The sequence below is a fragment of the Lipotes vexillifer genome, unplaced genomic scaffold (genome assembly GCF_000442215.2).
Source record: "Lipotes vexillifer unplaced genomic scaffold, Lipotes_vexillifer_v1.1 scaffold988, whole genome shotgun sequence".
Taxonomy (NCBI): Eukaryota; Metazoa; Chordata; class Mammalia; order Artiodactyla; family Lipotidae; genus Lipotes; species Lipotes vexillifer.
In genome coordinates this window covers 1,837,287-1,859,450 of record NW_006797916.1, presented here as the reverse complement: position 1 = coordinate 1,859,450, position 22,164 = coordinate 1,837,287, and the positions used below count along the sequence as shown (strand labels likewise).

General features: G+C 50.6%; 2 protein-coding genes across 2 annotated transcripts in view; both read left to right on the top strand.

Annotated features, from left to right (window-relative positions):
- PASK (PAS domain containing serine/threonine kinase) overlaps positions 1-12,845 on the top strand; it is a 32,324-nt gene extending 19,479 nt beyond the window's left edge. The window contains exons 11-17 of the mRNA XM_007469969.1: positions 84-251; positions 3,832-3,957; positions 4,043-4,177; positions 7,433-7,632; positions 10,273-10,406; positions 11,996-12,142; positions 12,736-12,845. Coding sequence (XP_007470031.1) covers positions 84-251; positions 3,832-3,957; positions 4,043-4,177; positions 7,433-7,632; positions 10,273-10,406; positions 11,996-12,142; positions 12,736-12,845 — 1,020 coding nt within the window. The remainder of the gene's footprint in view (positions 1-83; positions 252-3,831; positions 3,958-4,042; positions 4,178-7,432; positions 7,633-10,272; positions 10,407-11,995; positions 12,143-12,735) is intronic.
- A 3,082-nt stretch (positions 12,846-15,927) lies between these two features.
- MTERF4 (mitochondrial transcription termination factor 4) lies at positions 15,928-20,702 on the top strand. Its single transcript, XM_007469968.1, has 4 exons — positions 15,928-15,948; positions 17,110-17,593; positions 19,524-19,705; positions 20,376-20,702. Exons 1-4 carry the CDS (start codon positions 15,928-15,930, stop codon positions 20,700-20,702), a joined length of 1,014 nt encoding a protein of 337 aa, XP_007470030.1.
- Positions 20,703-22,164: the final 1,462 nt, after the last annotated feature.

Here is a 22,164-nt window from a genome sequence, read left to right as displayed (position 1 = left end):
CCGCTGTCGCCGCTTGGCCTGCCGCTGCCCGGCTCCTTCAGTGCGTTGTGTGCGGTCCCCTGGACGTGCCTTTGCGTTCGCAGGTGCTCGCAAGCAAACCCTGGATTGAGGAGCCCCCCGAGGCTGTGGAGCTGGAGGGGCTGGCGGCCTGCGAGGGCGCGTACTCGCGCAAGTACAGCACGCTCAGCCCCATCGGCAGTGGGGCCTTTGGCTTCGTGTGGACGGCGGTGGACCAGGAAGCCAATAAGGAGGTACTGGGCTCCTGCAGGGCTGGGGTCTGCGTGCTGAGGGGCCAGTTGCCCGGCCGCACACCTCATCCTGTAATGTGCCTTAGAGCCACCGCCCCTCCCTCCCAAGTCCCGTTGTGATTAGATTTGTAGTTGCCTGGGCGTTTCGTGATTGGGGGAGCTGGCATGGTCACTGTACTGCATGTCCCGGCGAACCCCGCAGACTGCCCAGGTGTCCCCGGGCCCGGCCTGCCGATTCCTGGGAGGCCCAGTGTGGGACCCCTTCACCACGGCGGCTTCTAGTCACTTCTGGAATTTAGCAAAGCTCTGTGCTTGGGTTGGTACCTCAAGGATCTGTATCAAAGTCTTGTTGGTTTTAGTGATTTTTCAGTGGATCCTTTGGATTTTCTTCCTCTGCCGGCAGTGGCAGTCCTGTCTCTTTCTCTATTACTTACATCTTGTCACCTCTTTTCCTTCCTGCTGTCACCTTGGCTAGGACCCGCAGAGCCGTGTGGAGTAACAGGTACGCTTCCCGACCTCGGGGTGGTCCTCTCTCGATTCCAGTGGCTCCTTTTAGTCTTTGACGGACACCTTTAGTTTGAGGATGCTTCATTTTATTTTCAGTTCACTAGATTTTTTTTTTAAAGAATGAGCATTGAGTTCTATCAAATGTCTTTTCAGCATCTATTGCGATGATCGTATCTTTGTTTCCTTTATTAATATATGAATAACAACAGTCAACTTCCATTCGTAGACTCACTCCTCAATTGTGTTATAACATTCTTTTAATGCGTTGCTGAATTTGGCTTGCTAATATTTTTATTTGGGATTTTTTCACTTACGTTCATATGTAAGTGTTTTTTCTTTTTTCTCTGTCAGTTTTGTGGGGCCTGCAGAGTTGGGGACACTGGTGGTGACCAGCACCTGTGACGTCACGTCTGCAAGGGTTTCTGTGGCGAGTCTCGTCCCCTTGGCTGTCCTTGTCTTCACTCTCTCTTCTCTTTGCTAGACTTGCCAAAGAATTGCCTGTTTTTTTAATCAAATATTTGCTTTGTTTTCTTTAAATTTCTTTTCTTGTACTTTCTACGAGTTAATTTTGCTATTTTTCTAGCTTATTAGATTGAATGTGTGTTCTTTAAGCTGTTACTTAATAATAAAAGCTTGTGCAGCGTTGAATTGTCTGAGTGCACTCGGCCACCTTCTAGAGGTTTAAACACATGCTGCTCGGGGTGTCACGTGTTTCTAAGCAGTCTCGTTCTTAAGTTTCTGTTGTCATCTTTAATTTATTTGGGGCAGATCTTCTCACTCTTGGTTTGGATCAGGAATCCAAAAGGCTCTGCGGGTTTCTTTAGACCTTTATACCTAAGGAAGAAGAAAGGAGCCCCAGAGTTCTTCTCTTGCTTTAAAACGAAGCCACATGAGTAATTTTGCCTTTCAGAAAACAGGGATGTCAATTTAAATGTTATTAGGCCAACACATTATTAAGTAAAAGCAGCCAATCAGAAAGTGTGCTTTGAAGGGTTTGGGTCCAGTTCTCAGGACAGAGTGCAGATCGATTTGCAGGGTGTTTCCATCTTAACAATATCACTTCTTCTGATCCACAAACATGGGATGTCTGTCCATTTATTCAGATCTTTAATTTCTTTCAACAATGTTTTTTAAATTTTATTTCATTTACTTTATTTTTTAAAAAGTTTTATTTTATATTGGAGTATAGTTGATTAACAGTGTTGGGTTCATTTCTCAACAATGTTTTATAGTTTTCAGTGTACAAGTCTTGTCCTGCTTTTGTTAAACCTCCAGTGTTTTTATATCCAGTTTCTTCTCTTTCCTGTGTTCATGTTTCATTTGCTGGAATATATTTGTTACTAATTTTTCTAGGAAGGATGTATGGCTGTTCCACTCGGAATCCTTACATGTATTAGGGTGTGTTTTTTCCCTCATATTTTAGTGGAGATGTGCCTTTTTCCTCTCAGAACGTGTTAGACACACAATGGTGTCTATTGTCATCTACCATTACTTTGAAGTGAATTTTGCTGCCAGCAACTTGATTTTTATCCTTTCTGTTTTTGTTTTTAATCTTCAGAATTCAGAAAGTTCACCAGGACGTATTTCTGTGTGTGTGTGTGTGTGTGTGTATGTGTGTGTATGTGTGTATATGTGTGTATGTGTGTGTATTGTGTGTGTGTTGTGTGTATTGTGTGTGTGTATGTGTGTGTGTGTGTGTGTTTGTGTGTGTTCTTTATTCTTGCTCTACACTTGGTAAGACTTCAATCTAGATGTTTAGAGCTTTCTTTACCATAAGAGGATTCTCTTCTCTTGTTCCATTATTCTTTCCCCTGTAGCTCATGTTAGGTGTGTGTGGAGGCCCTGGAGGCCGCCTTCCTTCTTGTCTCCCTGAACCTGCAGCTGGACGGGCATCAGGCAGCTCCCTGCAAACACGTGAACTCGAGCTCTGCCGTCTGCACCGCTCTGGCTCCGCCTGACTCCATCATCCTTCCCGTGCCCGGTAACCTGGCTCCTTGGGCCGTGAGCCTTGCTTCCACCCTCATCTTCTTGCTTTCCCTTGCGTCTCTCATCTGACCTGTTAGATCGTGGTGACCCTCCCCTCGAAGCATCTTCAGAGTTTGTCCACTTGTCACCACGCACATGCTGGCACTCAAGCCACCACCTTTTTTCTCCAGATTATTGTGGGGTGATTGGATATTGCAGAAGCTCCTAAGTGGTCTCCCTGCTTCTGCCCTGGCCCTGTGTGCCATCACTGCCCCTCGTGCCGCCTGCTCACCATGCACAGAACCTTCCCCCACCTTCCCTCTGCCTGCAGTGCCTTCCCCCAGCCCCTCTCAGAAGCCGCTGCCTCAGGAAGCCCTCCCCGGCCCCGCCACCCGGCACTTCCCGGTTTAGCTGCCCTCGCTTTTCCTGACGCGCGACGCATCTTGTGTATCATCTGCTTCCCGGCAGATTGAAGTGCAGAGCAGGCCCGGCCTGCGGTCACTGCTAACCACATGCCCAGCACCTACCTAGGAGCAGGTGTTTTGTTGAGGGGCGGGATTGTCATTCGTTGACCTAGAGTGTTGGTTTTCTTTACTAACGGTGTCTTTTTCTTCTATTCCACACTCCAATTGACTATCATTAATTGACTAACACCGTTTTTTCTGTATTTATCTTGTGTCCATCTGTCTTGCTGAACTCTCTGATTAGTTCTTAGGATCAACATGAATGAGAGTTTTTGTTCATTTTTTCTAGTTCTCAGGCCTCTTGTTTCATTTTCTCAGCCAGGACATCCAATACTCGGGTGAGAAATTGGGCTGGCCTGCGGTGCTCTGGGGAGCACCTGTCTTTCCGCAGCTCCGCCCGTGGCTCCACCGTCACCCCCGTCCGCCCACCTTCTAGGTCGGGCTGGTCCAGTCAGCACTTCTGGTCGGCTACTGACTTGCTTCTCTGTCTGCTCGTGCCGGAGAGTTGTTGTTCAGTTTCTTCTTTCACGTCCCTGGGGCTCAGCGGGGGTCAGGGTGGGGATAGGGTGAAGGTAGAGCAGCAGGCTCGACTGGCTGCTAGAGGCATGGCGGGGATGGCTGCAGTCACCTCTCTGTTTTCCTCGCAGGTGGTGGTGAAGTTTATTCAGAAGGAGAAGGTTTTGGAGGATTGTTGGATTGAGGATCCCAAACTTGGGAAAGTCACTTTAGAGATTGCCATCCTGTCCAGGGTGGAGCACGCCAACATCGTCAAGGTAGAGAGCTGTTGTCACATCCGTTCTCGAGTTCGTTGTCTTGAAGGTTCCCCAGCAGGGCCACACCCAGCTTGTCTCTCTCCAGGTGCTGGATGTATTTGAAAACCAAGGGTTCTTTCAGCTGGTGATGGAGAAGCATGGCTCCGGCCTGGACCTCTTTGCATTCATTGACCGCCATCCTAGCCTCGATGAGCCCCTGGCGAGCTACATCTTCCGACAGGTGAGAGCGGGCCAGAGCCACCCGGGGAGAGTGTGGGCGTGGCTGCCTGGGCCCAGGGCTGCAGGGGTCAGTGATACACACTCTGTTCTCGCTATAAGCTGGATCTGGCCTTCGGTTTTTGGATTTTATTGAGTAGGATATGTATTTTGAGAAGAGAATTCTATGGATGAAGCAGAGAGAGTAAGGTGGGGAAGGAAGAATGAGGTCAGGTACTATCCTGGAATGATAGCAGACGTGGGTTTGATGATTCAGGTTTACTTATATCCCTACAATATCCATAGCAATCTCAAAAATGGACCAACAAAGCTACCAGACTGGGTTTTGAGATTGTGCATTTGATCTGAATCCTTGTTCACCGATGGGAAATCATTGCTCATTTGTACATAGAGATCATTCTACTGCCAGAATCATGAGGCTGTTGGGATTAAATCAGAGAGTGCCTCTAAGGCCCTTGTGCAGCACACACACACGAGTCCTGCACACAGGAAGTGCTTAATAAACATAGCTGTCCATTTAATTAGTCCACAGAGGTTGCTGTTCTGGCAATCTCATTTTACAGTGAGTATTTGTCTTGATCTCCTTTGTGTCTATCTGTGCCCTGATGTTAGTCCACTCGTTAGTTTTTGGAATGGAAGCGCGACCAGGGAAGTGGAAAGGTGTCCTATGACAGAGAGAAGTTGGGTGGCAGCGCGAGGAGGGGGAGACCGCAATTCTTGTTTTAGTTTTAATATCGTGGTAGTTCCATTCCAGACGATTCCTAGCTCCCTGGAAAAGATGGAGAGATACCTGGGAGGGGGCTGTGACCAATTCACTGATTTGCTCTTCGTTTCCTGGAGCTGACTTGATTTCTAATGACAGCTTCCATGAATTGACATTTCTTCCTCAAAGCTGTAAGCCCCCAGAAGTTATTGGATTTGTGAAATTAAATTTCTGAGGCACCTACTTGTAAGTTTCGGTCATCATCGTTCTGCCCGAATGTCACCTCTCCCTGCTTGCTACTTTGGAAGGTTATTTACGCATCTACTTTACTTCATGGCAAAGATTTGTTTCTGAAATCTTCACGCCAAACAGAGTGTCAGTATGACATAACATTAGGAGTCACTTATCAATAGCTGCTACCTAACCGCTGTTAATTTGGGGCTACTGATACAGGTAATTCTAGTGTTCAATACTTTTTAACTTTTGCAAGAAGTATCTATAGCCCCTTTGTAAATCTATATACATAAGTGTTGTTATATGTAAACAAGGATTCACAACTCTACAGAACTATATGATTACATATAAACGTATGTATGTACAGTGCCAGGTATTAGTGTATTGCCTCTCAGCTCCGGATCTGTGGGTCTGCTTGATGAACTGCTCTCCTGTGCAGCTGGGATCTTGCGGGGGGCCTGCAGGAAGAACAGCTACTCCCATTCAGGTTCTTTACCCCTTTGTAGTTAATAAACCTTGATGAAGCCTTCCATGTTCAGATTAACGTGTGCTTTCTGTTTCCCAACTGGAGCCTGATATGTACATGTGCATGTGTGTATGTATATATGTATGTACATATACATGTAAAAGTGTATATATATATATATGAATGTATAAGTATAGACACACACGTGTATGTATGCACACGTGTGTATGTGTATACACGTGTGCATGTGTATACACGTGTGCATGCATGCTTCTTTATATAAATGTGCAGGTATGTATATGTTTGCATGCACGTGTATGTAAATATACATTCGTTTATTAAAGTTAATTAATTCAGCTTAGTTTGTCTGCCATGAACTGTTGCTTCTGACTCAAAGATATTCATCTGTAAATATAAAGTTGTCTCTAATGATGTAAATGACTGACTACATCCATGAAATCACTATGTTTTTTATTTGTTTATTTATTTATTTACAATTTTTGGCTGCATTGGGTCTTCGTTGCTGAGCGCAGGCTTCCTCTAGTTGCGGCGAGCGGGGGCTGCTCTTTGTTGCAGTGCGTGGACTTCTCATTGTGGTGGTTCTCATTGCAGAGCATGGGCTCTAGGCGCGTGGGCTTCAGGAGTTGTGGCACGTGGGCTGAGTAGTTGTGGCGCACGGGCTTAGTTGCTCTGCGGCATGTGGCATCTTCCCGGACCAGGGATAGAACCGGTGTCCCCTGCATTGGCAGGCGGATTCTTCCCTGCACCACCAGGGAAGTCCCGAAATCGCTATGTTGATTGGTACAGTTGGTGTCCAAATTATGAATGGGGTCAGAAATTGTACTAATCTTACTCAAACTTAACTGAGGTGCTACTTTTGTTGATCTCTGTCACCAAATGTGCAGTGCAGGCAAACAGCAGTATATTCTAGTAACTTTACCCTTTCACGGAGGAGACTGATGTACTTGGCTTGTTGGAATGAAGCCCATTTCCTGGGGAGTTACTTTAAATTCACATGGTTGAGACTTCCACACATGTTGGGGAACGTATGGCTGACACTCAGTGCTGCTCTTTGAGGAGCTGCCAGAGCCTTGAAGTAGGAGTTTGGAGACTTGGCTTCTGTCCCCAGCTCTGCTCCTGAATTGCCATGTGAACTCTGGGCAGAACACTGTCCCTCGCTGTGAACCAAAGGTGGTGGAGTCAGGCCTTCTCTAGGGCCACCTCCCATGCAACCAGCCCACACTCATTAAGGTGCCCACCATGTGTCTTTGTAGCTTCTGCCGTGGTCTGTCCGTCTTTCCTCCCAAGATGGTCATTCTTTATCTGCTGAGGAGGTGTCACTGGTAGCACACAGACAGAGAACTTAAAATTCACATATTTATCTGGGGGAGGGAGGAATGGGGGTGTCAGTGAAAGAATACAAAGTTTCAGTTTTGCAGGATGAGTAAGTCCTAGAGGTCTGCTGTACGGCATGGTCCCTATAGCTAACAGTGCTGCATGGTATACTTTAAAATTTGCCAAGGGGGTAGACCGTGTCTTAGGTGTCCTTATCACAAAATAATAATAGTAATAAATAATGAAATTAAAAGAATCCTAGATCTGCGTTGCTGCCTTGTGGGCATGATGTGTGCCAGCCACACTGAGCATGCTGCCTGGAGCTGCTTTTCCTCCACACGGCTCAGCCGTGTGCAATCTGCAGCCTCCAGAGTCTTTCCTGTCACTAGTTTGTGATGAGTTAGAGAACTCTTTTGTTCTTTGTTGTTGTTCTTTTCTTTTTTTCTTCTTAATCCTTAATTTAAATTCATGTTCTACTTGAATTGCCTTTTAAAAAGTCCCCTGTGGCCTCCTGATTTCAGCTGGTGTCAGCAGTGGGATACCTGCGCTCCAAGAGCATCATTCATCGGGACATCAAGGATGAGAACATTGTGATCGCTGAGGATTTTACAATCAAGCTCATCGACTTTGGCTCGGCTGCCTACCTGGAGAGGGGCAAGCTGTTCTATACCTTCTGTGGGACAATTGAGTACTGCGCGCCCGAAGTCCTCATGGGAAACCCGTACGTATCATGGGAGCTGCAGCCTGTTGTCACACCTGCCATCAGACCTGCAGTTGGTGGGGTTTTAGGGGGAAAAATGGTTTCAGTTTGTGCCTCTTTGACGAGGGTGTTGAGTAATAAAGTATGTTTGGGAAATAAGTGGGCAAGCAGGCAGGAAAAGTAAGGTGGGTCAGGGAAGCTGGGGGATGGAGACAGAGATTCAGTATATTATTTCCTCAACTTTTATGTTTGGAGTTTCATATAATTAAAAGTTAAGGGAGGGCTTCCCTGGTGGTGCAGTGGTTAGGAATATGCCTGCCAATGCAGGGGACACACGGGTTCAATCCCTGGTCCGGGAAGATCTCACAAGCCACACAGCTACTAAGCCCGTGTGCCACAACTACTGAGCCTGCGCTCTAGAGCCCACGAGCCACAACTACTGAAGCTCACGTGCCTAGAGCCCGTGCTCCGCAGCAAGAGAAGCCACCGCAATGAGAAGCCCGCGCACCACAACGAAGAGTAGCCCCAACTCAATGCAACTAGAGAAAGCCCGCGCGCAGCAATGAAGACCCAATGCAGCCAAAGATAAATAAATTAAAAAAAAAAGAAAAGAAAAAAAAGTTAAGAGAAAGATAGAAAGAGTCCCTACACTTGGGACTCTTCAAATGAATGAAGAGGATTTTCTTTAGTTGGTTTATTTATTTTGACCACAGAACGAGTAATCTAGTCCAATAATGTATTGCTGGGCTGGCCATGTAAGAAATCAAGCAACAGAAAAAGTACTAATGCGGAGGGTCCAGGCTGAAGCTGGGTCCACTCCTGGCCAGAGGTGCTGTCGCTGACTGGCCCGGCATGCGTCAGCTCGGGGCGCGCCAAGCCTCCCGTGCTGGCTGAGAGGAGCAGCAGGGGTGCAGGCCGCGTTTACATCTCTGCACCCCAGAAGCCTGTGAGCTGGAGGGGCCCGGCCTGGGCAGGGCCTGGTCTCAGGGAACTCGGGAGAGGAAAGGACACCGATGTAGCTCAGGTGCTCGTGGGCTTGCATGGAAACGGTGCTCAGTGTTTCCCCTGCGTATGCATGGATTTCTGTCTTGTCCACACGTAAACGAAGTGTGTCTGTACACATATGAAATGAAATCCAGTCAGATCCGGACCACAGGTTTTATCCTGTACCACCTACACGTACTTTGGAGCAGTGTGGTTAGGATGTATCTCTCCAGGAGGGCTTGTGGTTAGAGGGACAGATGCCAGAGCATCGTGGGGTCCTTCACTGCCCGGTTCTACATCCTGTCCTCAGGGACCCCGCTTCCTCCCTCTTGTTTTCACATCCTTCTACTCGAGGGGCGGCAGATCCGGCCCCCACCTGTTTTCATAACTACAGTCCTGTCGGCTCACGTAGTGTCTGTGGCTGCTTTTGTGCTGCCCTGGTGGACAGAGGCCACGTGGCCCCAGCCTGAAATATTTACTGTTTGGTGCTTTATAGCAAAAGTTTGCTGACCTCTGTTCTAGTCTATTGGATTTTTCTCTTTAGTCTCCAAAATTCTTAAAATCTCTTTTTCCAAAACATAAATGGCACAAAACAAAAACTGCCAAATCTGATTTTCTGGCTGTAGCATTGTCTCATCCCCTCACTTCCCTGAGGTCTGTCCTCGTGGCCCCTCCCCTCCTGGCCCCTCTTCTCACCTGGGGCCCAGCCCCCCGCCCCTACTGCCCACTGGTTTCCCGACTCCTGATGTCCCCAGGCTCTCTGTGGCCCCCTGGAAGGAGAGGGCTCTGTCCTGGGCCCTCTTCTCACCAGTTCCTCTCAGCCACCTTGTCTACATTCCTGTTCTGCTGCAAAGATGCTGCTGCCCAAGTCTCTCGGGGCCAGACTGTCCCCCCACCCGAGCTCTAGACCCGAGGGACCAACCGCGGTGGGCAGCACGGGGGCTGGTGCATGGGGGCCATCAGCCTGGCTCCCGTGCCCGCCCAGCAGCGGCCTCACCTCTTCTACGTGGAACCAAGGTGATATGTATTTTGCTGGTTTGCTGTGAGGATGAGGGTCAAACCATGTACATGCCTTGCAGAGCACCGGCACCTCACAAGTGCCCAGGAAATGGTGGCTGGGATGAGGGTGTTTATAACCACAGGCAATAACAAAGAGCACCCCAGGGAGCTGCTTCCCTGAAGCCTGCTCCTCCAGCTGCCGGCTGCCTGCACTCCCTCTGTCCATGCCCTTCTCACTCTCTGTCTGTCCTGCGCCGCTGCCTTGCCTCATCCTTAAGGATGCTCACCTGTGCCAGTCTCGCCTTGAGCATCCTTCACATCTTTCTGAAGCTGCCTGTGGCTCCCCAGGGCCCCTAGTGAGCCGAGTTCCTATGGGCCTGGCACTCTGCCTGCGCTCCCGGGCCTTCTCTCCGCCTCCTCCAGGAAGCCCCTGGGGAGGCACTCTGCTCTGCCCCTGTGCCATCTCCTGACTGTCTCTCAGCTGCCGAGTGGGGCTTTGCTTTTCCTCTCCGCAGCATGTGGCCGGCGCCCGGCTGGGGGCGGACGTGCCGGCGCTGAGGACGTGGTCGAGGAGTGTGGCACGTCTCCCTGGAAGCCGCTCTCGGGTGACTTGTGCGGGTGCCGGGCTCACGTGCGGGGCCGGCCCAGCGCCCTGAGTGCTTTCTCTCCTTCCTGCAGTTACAAGGGGCCGGAGCTGGAGATGTGGTCGATGGGCGTCGCACTGTACACGCTGATCTTCGAGGAGAACCCCTTCTGTGAGCTGGAGGAGGCCTTGGAGGCCGCGATAAACCCCCCGTACCTGGTGTCGGAAGGTGAGCTCGCACAGTGGCGGGTGGAGGGGCACCGGCGTTGCACAGGCTTCCCGTCTGCTAGAGCAGCGCACCCGGGTCCGTGCTGATAGCCCAGCTCTCTCTCTTTTCCATTCTTCTCGGACTTTGATCTGAACGTAAGGACGATTTGAATATGACTTTCAAACATCACAACTTTATTTTTAGGAGAGTTTCCCTTTGGACCATAGGGCCCTCTTCTGAAGGATGCGCACACACTATCAGTCTCTGAGCGTGGCCGTGGCAGTGACTGTAAGGTCACTTGTGGGGGAGGGCAAAGGATGGACTTGGCCCCCCGGCCGCTCGTGTGGAACCTGGGGGTTTCTGTCCCACCTCGAGCTCCCGTGAGCTGGCTCCCCCACGGCCATGAGTGGCGGTTTGCGTCTGCAGTGAGGACCTCTGGGCAGTAGGCCTGGAGTGGGACCCTCACGGCCCATACCTGGAGGTGCTCCTGGGAGCTGGACCACGGGGTTCTGAGGTCTCTCAGACATTAGTGACATAGTGACATTCTGTGCTGCCAGAGTAATCATTCATCATTACAGGCAGTGAGGAGATAAATGTCCTCATGAATCACGTCTGTGCCTTGGGTTCTTTGCTTAGGTTAGAAGCCTGTGTCTCAGCCCACTCAGGCTTCCATGACAGGACACCGCAGACTGGGGGCTTAAAACACAGACATTTATTTCTCAGTCTGGAGGCTGAGAGCCCGAGATCAAGGTGCTGGCAGATGCGGTTCCTGGTGGGAGCCCTGTTCCTGGCTTGCAGACGGCTGCCTTTTCCTGTGTCCCCACGTGGCAGAGAGAGGGAGAGAGCCGGCCCTCTAGCGTCTCTCCTGATAAGAGCACTGATGCTGTCGCGGGGGCCCCTCCTCATGACCTCGTCTAGCCCTCGTCACCTCCCAAAGGCCCCACCTCCTAATATCATCACACTGTGAATCTGGGTAGGGGGGTGCACAGTTCAGTCCAGAGCAGCCTAGAAGATTTGTAGAGCTTTGCTAATGTTCTGGATTCTGTGGTACCACGGCTCTTGCAGCTCTGCCCACAGGGGCTGCTCCGCAGGCTCTCTCACTAGGCTCTCAGGATACTCACTTGGGACAGTGAGGCTTGGAGTGGCCCTGGCTGAGGTGACACTAAAGGAAATGGGACCCAGATCCAGACTCAAGGCTGGGGGCTCTTCTCAGAGCTCGTGCTGCCTTCCTGTGGGGACTGAGCTGGGGCTCCGCTGCCGGCCACCTCCTACCTCCGTCCTGTCACGTGATCCCTGTGTCCACAGCTCTGCACCCCCAGAGTCCCTCAGAGCAGGCCCAGGTTAGGAGCTGCCACACTTGGTGTGGTGAGCAAGGTGGGATCTCGAGCTCCAAGCTTTCCTTTCAGAGGCAACAAACATCTCCCACAGCCCCTCCTGAAGCATAGCTGGGACCCCACATTCCAGAACCCCCAGAGTGTTAGTTAGAAGTGGGGATCCAGAGCCACCTCCTGTCCCATCAGACCCAGGACCTGCAGTTGTGAAATGCGCTCCACCTGCCCCCAGCCTGGGTCCTCCGTCAGTCTTCTGGCCACACGCCTTTCTGTCCCCAGATCTCATGAACCTCGTGTCTGGGCTGCTACAGCCTGTCCCCGAGCAGCGCACCACCTTGGAGAAGCTGGTGACAGACCCCTGGGTGACACAGCCTGTGAACCTGGCTGACTACACCTGGGAAGAGGTGTGTCGACTAAACAAGCCAGGTGAGAGGCGAGGCCCGTGCCCCTCGGGGCTGAGGCGGTTCCCAGGCTGCTTCCCGGGTCTTGGGGGAGGGCGAGGTTCCTTCCTCTGTGCTGCCCTGGACATGAACGTCAGGGCCCAGAGCTGGCTTGTCGCCTGTGAGACAGACTCCAGAGGTCCCTGAACACCACCAGGGGCTTTGGAAGGTGGGTGCGTGCTCACGGGAGCCCCTGACAAGGAGGAACCCGCAGACGGGATTGAGGGCTGCGGCAGAGAGTTTGCGAAGTGTAGCTGGCAGTGGTCTGAGCGGGCTGAAAGGGAGGATAAGGCCCAGACGAGGAGTGCGATGGTCTGGGGGACCCCGGGGGCCCACAGCTGGGAGCGGCAGCCCCGTGTGTCTGGTCCCCGCTGCTCAGAGTGGGCAGACATTGTCTGTGGCTCTGGACGTAGAATCCCCACGGCACCACAGCAGGGTCCAGGGAGTCTAGAACATTGCCAGTTGGGTTCTGAAGGGTTCCCCTGATGTCTTTTGCTCCTAAGAATTTCTCCAAAGAGAAGCAAAGTATTTTAGAATCTTGCTGTTGGCAGTTGACACAGTATCTTTTTCTTTCTTTAGAGAGCGGAGTTCTGTCCACGGGCAGTCTGGAGCTGGAGGGCGGGAGCCCAGCTGCAGTGGCTCGGGCCCCGGAGCCGCGCAGGGCTTCATGTGCGCGGCCAGGCCCCTAACCGCCGGGAAACCCAGCTGTCTGCCGCTCTCCTTCACTCAGGAAGTCATGGTACATTCAGGCCCCTTCCATTCAGAGGAAGTAAGTTCTCAAGAATTAGGCCCAGTGCACCGTCTAAAACCTCATATGCAAGTTTGATAAATGTTAGAACAAAAGCCAGGGATACTATTATTGTTTTAGGGTTATAAAATAGACTTGGAATTCATTTTTTTTCATGGCCTTGAAAAAACATTCTAGTGTTCAATTGAGTTTTGTACTATTTTTTACTGTTAAAAGGCTTCTAATTTGTGAAATTCCAAAAGGCACACAAAAGGTTCTTAACCCTCTTTCTACTTTTGTATATGTGCCTGTGTTTCTGCTTCTTGACTTGGTATATGCTCCTCTGATATGCGGAATGTGTAAACCTGTTCACCAAATGACCAGACTGTTTCATTAATTTATTTCCTTGAACGTTTTCCAAATTAAAGCGACCTTGTTAGTGAGCAATTACCTTGTTAGTGAGCAATTTCCCTGACTTGGGCCGTGTGGATTCTTCTGCAGTGCTGCTATAGGAAGTGCTTCATCTCTTTTATTTTTCCGTTTGTGCATCTCCACTTGCCACAGCTGGAGAGAGGTTCAGCCTTGGTCAGTTTGGGGGTCCCTCCTATGGGTGAACCCAGGGCTCTGCAGCTTGCTTGGTCTAAGGAGACTAGAGAGTGTGGTGTTTCAGGCATTGCCCTTCTCCTTGTGCACAAGCTCACCAGGGCCGGCCCACCATCTGTGTGTGCTCTGCTGTCCACCCACAACACCCTCCCAGCACTCCCCAGCCAGTCCAGGCTCCCTCCGTGACTATGTGGGGGGTGTTCAGCCCCGACTGTCCCTCTCCCATCCCCGTTCTGGCCCCAGTGCAGCTCTCACACACTCAGAAGACCCTTCCCCTTTAGGCTCCAGTCCATCCCCCTCTAAAACAGAGTCAGCTAGCTCAGGCACAGGAAATCCAGCCTCTATTTTGCATCTGTGTTAGAGGGGAGGGAGTGGTTGGTGTCAGAGAGAAACCTTTCATTTTTCCCCTGCTCAAATAGCAGGAAGAAACCAAAACCAAGACCCCCCCCCCGCCCCCCGCTACCCCAACCCATGCCTTTTTCCCATGTTATCACTCCGCAGGTGCCAAGGCTCCTGCCTGGAGCTCTTGGGAAGATGCTCAGGGGCCAGCCTGCCTCTAGTATGATCCTGTGTTCGGTTTCTAGTGTTCATTTAGGAAGCATGCAGCTGTCGTGATATCTTCGGATGCTCCGATTACACTTAATTTGATTCTCAACTACTGGGATGCAGGATATTGCCTTCCCCTTCCTTTAGGAAGTGCTGCCCGAGTCTCCGTGACGTCTCAAGAGACTGACGAGGGACCTTTCTCCATCCGTCAGGGACAGTAAAGGCAGGGCTTTTAGAAATGAATTTTTAAAGTGTGTAGTACATTAATGACATTCACTCTTCAGAATCAAATGAGTCTCGTGATGTTCAAAGAACTCTTCAAGAGTGGGGGAAAAAACCACAAATGTTTTCCTATGTAGTTTTTATGATGCTTGTAACACAAAAGAAGTTACAGAATGTTTTTACAGACAGGTGTGCAATGGGCCGAGAATGCAGAGTTCTAGGTCTCCAAGAACTGTTACTTCTCTATAAGAAAAAATAATTAAAACTCATCTGATTTGATGGCAGCAGAAAGTCTGAACACTCTGAGAGTGCTCTCTGCAGAAAGAGTCCAGATAGAAAAGTTTACAGCCTCCCTCTTCTTTGGCATAATCTTTCTGTAGAAAGATTTTTAGCATCCAGTCTGGTGCCTGGCCCAGAGCTCTATAAATTGTATCCATGCAAGAATCAAGTCCTTTTTCTCAGTTCGGAAACAAGTAGATAAAACAAGAAGAAATACTTATACACTAAGGCTTGGGCTTACAATTGGTGGAATTTAGGCAGCTGAGAAAGCACACCTTTTTTTTCTTTTTCACCACTATCCCCTTTTGAAAGATGGTTAGTCTCTGTACTTGAACTGTTACAGGCCTATGTCCGAAATTTAAGAATGAATGCAAATTAGGCTGAAACATCACTGGATTTCATTCCAAGAGGAAACCAGACCTCTAAGCTGGGAGGACCCCCACCCCACCCCCGCTTTTTTAAAAAACTGTAAAGACTTCTGGAGTTCCATTGGATACTTTAAACCTCTAGAATATGTGTGTGTGTGTGTGTGTGTGTGTGTGTGTGTGTGTGTGTGTGTGTGTTTATCAAGAATTATAATTGGAGCTCACAAGAAGTAAGGGTGCTTGTCAAATAAGGATTGGTTGGGGTCTGAAATGGTTGCACGGTTATAAGGAGAGACCTTGAGACCAGAAGGTTGCAGCTGGCAGGTGCTGTTCTGAATAGGCTGGGGGTGTCCCTGGGTCTGGAACAGTTCAAAGCTCACGTTCTCAGCGGTGCAGAGCGTGGCTGAGACCAGGTCCTCCATGGCCGCCAGACTCCATTTTGCATGCCTGAACCGATCGCTCCACTACCATTTCAACTTGCCACTAATATTCATATTGAATGCAGATTCCACACCAAATAACTTTATCTAGGACCGGCTCCCTTTTACTCAGACCGCTCGGTCTCTACCTCAACGTGAACCTGCTTTGGCAAGGACCCTGCTTTCTCCGGGGAGGTTACTGCTGGACCGCGGGGCGGTGGCCGGTTTGAGCGAGGTTATCGTTTCCTCTTACCTCCACTCTTAAGAGGAATTTTAAGGTAATGAGAAGCGAACGTATGGGGAAGGAGCTGTTCATTTCTTGCGCTAGCCGAGAGCTCTAGAAAGCGGAAACCCAAGTAGCGTAGGCACCAAGCAGAGAAACCGCGGTCTCCGCGCCCACGGTGCCGGCTGGCGGCAAGCGGCGGGCGGCGCCAGGCCCCAGAAACCGGCCCGGCGCCGAACACCTGCGGACAAGGGCTGGGCGGAACTGCTTCCCGCGCCTTCGCGCTGACGAGGGGGAGGGCGGAAGCGACGGACCCGGAGGGCGGAAGCGGCGGATCCAGGAGACGGCTGCTTCCGGCGTCAGCGGCGCTACTGCTACCTTTGCGCTATGGCTGCCTTGGGTCGGCAGGTGAGGGGGAACCGCGAGCAGGGGCTCCTGGCGGGTCGTAGAGGCCGGCGCACGCCGACCTGGTGCCGCACCCTGATCTGCGGTGCTCTCCGCTCCGCCAGTGCGGCTTTATCCCACTTTCTCCCCGCCGGCGCTGGGCCGACCCCGCGAGTGGACCCCAGACAGGGCGAGAGCGGGAGGCGGGAGCAGCGAGCGGGTGGACTTGACTGGCTGGCGGGGTCGCGGCGGCCGAGGGCGCTGCGGAGGCTTTGGGACGGGCCGTGAAGGGCGGTTGAGTGCCTGGGGATGTGGGCCTCGTTCGTTACGCGCCAACCTGAACCCTGGAGAGTTCTGAAGTCAACGGGAATTCTGTGTAGTTTGCCTGCAGGCTACCAGGATTTCTTTAGTGGAATGAATTTACGTGAATCTGGAGACTCGTGTGAGGTCCAGATTTTTCAGGTGTGGGTACCAACTTGGACCCCCAGAGTTGGCACGGAAATTAAGTTAAAGACATTTGAGATTCAGCAGCTACAGAAAGAAGCCTTCTTGGGGCGGCCCTTATCGCGCTAAAAGCAGAACCTTCTGGGAGCGAGGGCGCCACAGATCCTTTCTCCTGGGGAGCTTTACGGCCATGAGGGAAAAAAGAGAGGGAAGACCACGTGTATCTGCATAAACAAACATTATCACAGACTTCCTGGGCTCCCATTTGTTCGCCTAGGAGCCCACCACCCATTTGCTCAAGTTAGCCCCCAACTCTAGCCATTTAGGGAACCAGCGCTTGTGAGCCACCATATGCATATAAATAGACTTTTTTTTTTCTGCCTGTTAATCTGTCAGTTAAATTTGCAGGCCCCCCCCCCGGCACTGAAAAGGTGGAGGAAACCGGCCCCCCCATACTTTACCTGGTGGCCTTGAAATAGTTCTCCCCTGGCCCCCCTTGTCTCTGTCTCCTCAGTTATAGCAGCAACAGCTCATCTCTGTGCTCCTGCAGGTCTCTGTTCTCTGTACGTGAACGTCTTTCTCTGTAGGCTTTTTAAGTTCAGGTATGACTTTGGGGATTGCTTATAAAAACTTCGGTTTGTGTAGGACCAAGGCACTAAGTACCCTGCCTCAGAAATCCCGAGGTGTCCATTACGTGGGAGCGGTGAGGAATTAATTCCCTTTGGGGGCTGTGTCTTACAGGTCTTGGATTGGCACCGCCTGATCCCCCTCACCTGGTCCCTTATTGCTAGGCAGACTACTCGGCTTGGAGAACAGAAGAGGACGACTGCTTTTTTGCTGCGTAGACTGACAACGGTCTCCAGCAGTGGGGGCCTCGGGGAGTCATCCTCTGTTGAACCCCAGAAGTATGCGCAAGAACCAGAGCACAGGACGGGGATGACTCAGTGCCTCCTCGAGAAGCAGAGGGCGGCTGTGGAGCGAGAGAAGGTTGTCAGTTCCCTCCTGGACATGGGTTTCAGTGATGTCCATGTTAACGAACTGCTCAGTATACAGCCAGGCACCCACCCTCAGCAGCTGCTGGGTATCATTTCAGAATTAATACTCCTGGGTCTGAATCCAGAGCCTGTGTGTGTGGCCTTAAAGAAAGGCCCTCAGTTACTGAGACTGCCTGTCGTGCACATGAAGATGCGCTCCCGTCACCTGCGGAAGCTGGGCCTTGGGGAAGGTATGAGGAGGGGGTTCTATACAGAGAGCAGAGGAGGTGGGGACGAATAGCCTGGCGAGGTGGATTCGGGGAGGTTTCTGGGGGAAAGGCCCTTGAGAGGAACGTGTGGTTTGGCTTGGAGGTGAGGGAGCAGAACGAGCTCCGCAGAGGGCATTGCAGGAGAGAGCGGGGACTGAGTGACCGACCAAGGCTCGTGTCTGGCGTGCTCACTGTAGGGGCTCTGGCATCTAGAACGGCGCTGGGCACGTGGTGTTGGTTTATGTGCAGGTATGTTGCCCTTTGATGCTCAAGCTGACTTGGGGTGGGCTTAGTGCTTGTGTCTGTGTGATGGGAAGCCAGAGAGACAAAGTTCCCTGTAGAGGCTTGGATTCCAGTCAGGTGTTTCGATTTACTGTGGAATGTGAGATCTGCCCAGATTCCTGGGACACTGGTGGAGTGAAGGCAAAAAGAGCCACCATCCCTACCCCCACAGGATTTGCACCCTGGGAGCCCTAGAAGTTCACTGGGTCTCTTTACAGGCCTTCTGGGGTTGGGGGGGGGTGGCGTGAGCAACTCCTAGGACCCCTGCCCACTTTGACCAGAGGAATGCCACTCTTTTGTTTATTCTTGCCTCTTGCTGGTAAAATATTGTTGGGGTTGGGGAGGGGGAGAAAAGGTTTGGGAATTCAGATTTCAGAGGATCTTTACGGCCTCCTTCTCTAGAAAATGAGCAAAAGATAGTGGTGTGGGGCTTCCCTGGTGGCGCGGTGGTTGAGCGTCCGCCTGCCGATGCAGGGGACGCGGGTTCGTGCCCCGGTCCGGGAGGATCCCACGTGCTGCGGAGCGGCTGGGCCCGTGAGCCATGGCCGCTGAGCCTGCGCGTCCGGAGCCTGTACTCCACAACGGGAGAGGCCGCAACAGTGAGAGGCTCGCGTACTGCAAAAAAACAAAACAAAACAAACCAAACAAACAAACCAAACAAACAGACAAAAAGATAGTGGTGTGTGTTTCTCTTAACAGATTACCTATCGCAGTATAATCTAAAAAGCTAAACTTAGCACCTTACGTGCAGCGGTTATATCAATAAATTAACAAGCTCAGCGTGACCTTTAGCTGCAAAGATGAAGACTAAATTCCTGAAATTCATTCCTGACACGTTTTATCAAGACACTGACTGACTTACCTGTTAGAAAAATGTTAATTAACAGTTTAAATAAGTGGTTCTAAGTTTCTAGGTACTAAATTTTACTCAGTTACCTGTAGGAAGACCATATGCCCTAATTTGCCTGGGAGAGTCTCAGTTTATACCAGTTATCCTAATGCAGTTACTAATAGGGACTGTCACTCAGAAGCACCTTAGTGTGGATAAAATATATGGTCACCCACTAACCAGGAGATCATCAGTCTCTGTGGTTGTGCATCATGATTCTTGTGGTTATTATTACATTAATTATTATTGTGGAACGCCTTTTCATTGAGTTCAGGCTCCTAGGTCTTAAGAATGTTGGTTGTGAATATTTCAAGGACTACTTTATCATAGAAGGAAACATGAACCCAAAGCCCTGACATGGGGGAAGCTACTATCCCATCTTACTGTCTGAGCTTTCCAGTAAATCCCTGTGAAAGTCTTTTCTAGGTGAGAAGGGCAAGAGGAGACCTAGAATATGAAGTAGGTGCCTTTCAGCTGTGAGGCCAGAAAGAGGCCTCTTGATACCAGGAGGGAGGGTTGGCGAGTCTGAGAAGTGAGAGGGAGTCAGTGGGGAGATGTGTCATTCTGGCCCATCCCATTTGCACGATGTTTCTGGGAAGGCGTATCTGAAGCTGTGGCACTCCTGTGGAGGAGAGGGTCCTTGTTTGTTTTTTAAATGCTGGCTTGTATTGGGTGTGGTTGGCCACTTGGGCTTCTGGAATATCCTAAAATTATGTACTAGCTCTTTTTTACATTCTTCAGGGAAATTAAAGCGGGTGCTTTACTGTTGCCCTGAAATTTTCACCATGCGTCAGCGGGACATTGAGAGCATCGTCGGGGTTCTCAAGAAGTGCCTTTTCACGGTAAAGCAAGTCACCGAGATTTTGCACAGATGCCCCTACGTTCTTCGGGAGGACCCTGGTGAACTGGAATACAAATTCCAGGTGAGAATGCCTGATGGCGTGATAAGTAACAGCAAGTTTTCGAGTGTAGTCAGGGTTAGCTGACTCGCTGGGGTGAGTGGATGAGGTGAAAGGCTTAGACCCTCTTTGCTTGCACCAGCCAAAGAGAGTTCGGTTTTGGTTCTTTCAATTCTTTACTACAGGTAAAAAAAACCTCTTTTGCAACTTTTCTGCCATTAATAATGGATGACCCAGGCCTATTCTTAGAATCCTAATGAGGCCTCTACTTAGAATACTTAATTTAAAAATAGCTAGAACCTTCCTTTCTTTAGAACCTATTTTGCGTGTTGATTTTAGAAACATAATTGTGAAGGGTGTCCTAATTTTTTGGTAACAATTATGATGGCTTAGGTCAAATCCTAGATGTTTTCTGAAATTTTTGCCTATTTTTTCCATACTCATAGTTTTCCTTACCCCATGAAGAAAAATAGAACTTAATTTCTCCCTCCTGCCCTTTATTTTCTGCTGCATTTTTCTCGATATGAATTTGAAAATGCTTTGAAAGCCATCACGCAGGTGTCGGGATCATAGTGTTCTGCCATCGCTAGTGAGGCAGGTCTCTCCGAGTGCTTTTGGATAGTTCAGTTCACTGTGCCTTAGGAGCCTACAAAGTTTTCTGCAGCTGCGCTTCCTAACCACGCTGTGTCTCCAGTATGCCTATTTCAGGATGGGGATTAAACACGTGGACGTGGTGAAGACCAACTTCCTACAGTACTCCATGACCAAGACCAAGGAGAGGCATGTGTTCCTGGAGCGCCTGGGCCGGTACCAGACCCCCGACAAGAAGGGGCAGACGCTGGTCCCCAACCCTTTACTCAAGGACATCCTCAGGGTTTCAGAAGCTGAGTTTCTGGCCAAGACAGCCTGTTCTTCTGCTGAGGAGTTTGGGGTTTTTAAGGAACTCTTGGCCCGGGAGGAGGAGGAGGAGTCTGAGGGCCGAATGGCTGATGCCGGAAGCCCGGAGGAGGCGGGGCCGTGATGGACGGACTGGAGTGCAGAGAAGCCCAGATGGATCGGAGGGTACTGTAGGCTTTTGGGAACTTCACTTGGATCTTCTCAGGTTATTTTTCATTCTCAAACTGGTCTTTTGATGAAAAATTAATTGGAAATCACCTGAGAAGTAGACTAAGAAGCAGATGCATTGGTTTGATCTGCTGCCAGGTTCTGGGGGGAGGGCCCAGTTCCATCCTGAGTAAAAGGCTGACTTTGAGCCTCTAAAATCGGCGGGCGGGGCGGGGGGGGCTCGACACATTGACATTTGGTCTTACTTTTTCTCTCCCATCTGTGTTGGTGACAGTCCCGTGACAGTGGGGGATGTTTCTTCTAGTTCAGGAGTCATTTTACATCCTTCTCGTGACAAAGAGTTCTGAGAAGACAGCGAGCTTTTAGTATATCACAGCACTTTATTTTATGAAAACAAGGAGCAGGTTTTCCACAAAAATACTCAGGTTTTTAGTTCAAAAATAGCTTATGGTTTCGTAATTGCAGTCATTGTACAGCAGAGTGAAAGGAAGTTGATTAGTGATGTGTGGTTTTGTTCTGCACAGCTCCTTAATGCCAGCAACGTGGGGGGTCGCTTTTTGCATCTTTGTGAAGAGCAGGCCCAGACTCTGACCGCCGGCGGAGTTTGCTTTCACGCCAGCTCAGGCCCAGGGGTTGCGTCCAGGCCTGACATCTCTGGCGTCCTTGGAGTTCTGACCTGGAGCCAGGGCCACAGGTCTGGGCTTGGTTTCATTTCAGGGAGCTCTCCGGGACACCAGAGGTGGTGGAAGGCCCCTTGGGGAGGCTGGTGGGTCTGAGGATGACTTGAAGAGTTGGGGTTGGGGAGAGGACTTGGGTGTAAGCCAGGGGTCGTCTCTGAGGCAGGGTACAGCCCTGATGGCGTGAGCTCTGTGAGGGGTGGGAGGATGGGTGATTCCTAGAAGGTTTGGATGTAAGCCAGGGGCCGTCTCTGAGGCAGAGTACAGCCCTGATGGCGTGAGCTCTGCGAGGGGTGGGAGGATGGGTGATTCCTAGAAGCTTCTGGAGATTCCTTTCTTGGGGGGAGCTGGCACAGGATTGATGCTGCAGAAGACATTTTTGGTGATGTACCCAAAACTCAGGTCTTTACAGCATTTTAACAGCTACACACGAGACTCCTGGTGCTTGGCCTCGCTTTTCTCGCAGAGACCACGGAAGTCCTGTCAGGTGGCGGTTCTCACCTGGGGGTGATCTTGACACCAGGGAACACCTAGCAACATCTGGGGACATTTCCCTTCTGGTTGTTAGGACCAGGAGGGTGTGCAGTTGGGGTCCAGTGGGGTCTAGTGGGTCGAGGCCAGGGCTGCTGCTAAACATCCTGCAGTCACAGGACAGGCCCACGACAGGGTGAGGCAGCCCAAAGATGAGCAGTGCCAAGGCTCAGACACTGCTCTAAGGCCTCGTTTAGCAAAACGTGACTG

What these genes read in the sequence shown, in the direction of transcription:
- MTERF4 (XM_007469968.1), top strand. Translation starts at nt 15,928, where the DNA reads ATGGCTGCCTTGGGTCGGCAG. An exon ending in GAAGCTGGGCCTTGGGGAAG is followed by an intron (nt 17,594 to 19,523) that starts GTATGAGGAGGG and finishes TACATTCTTCAG; the next exon opens with GGAAATTAAAGCGGGTGCTT. An exon ending in AACTGGAATACAAATTCCAG is followed by an intron (nt 19,706 to 20,375) that starts GTGAGAATGCCT and finishes CTGTGTCTCCAG; the next exon opens with TATGCCTATTTCAGGATGGG.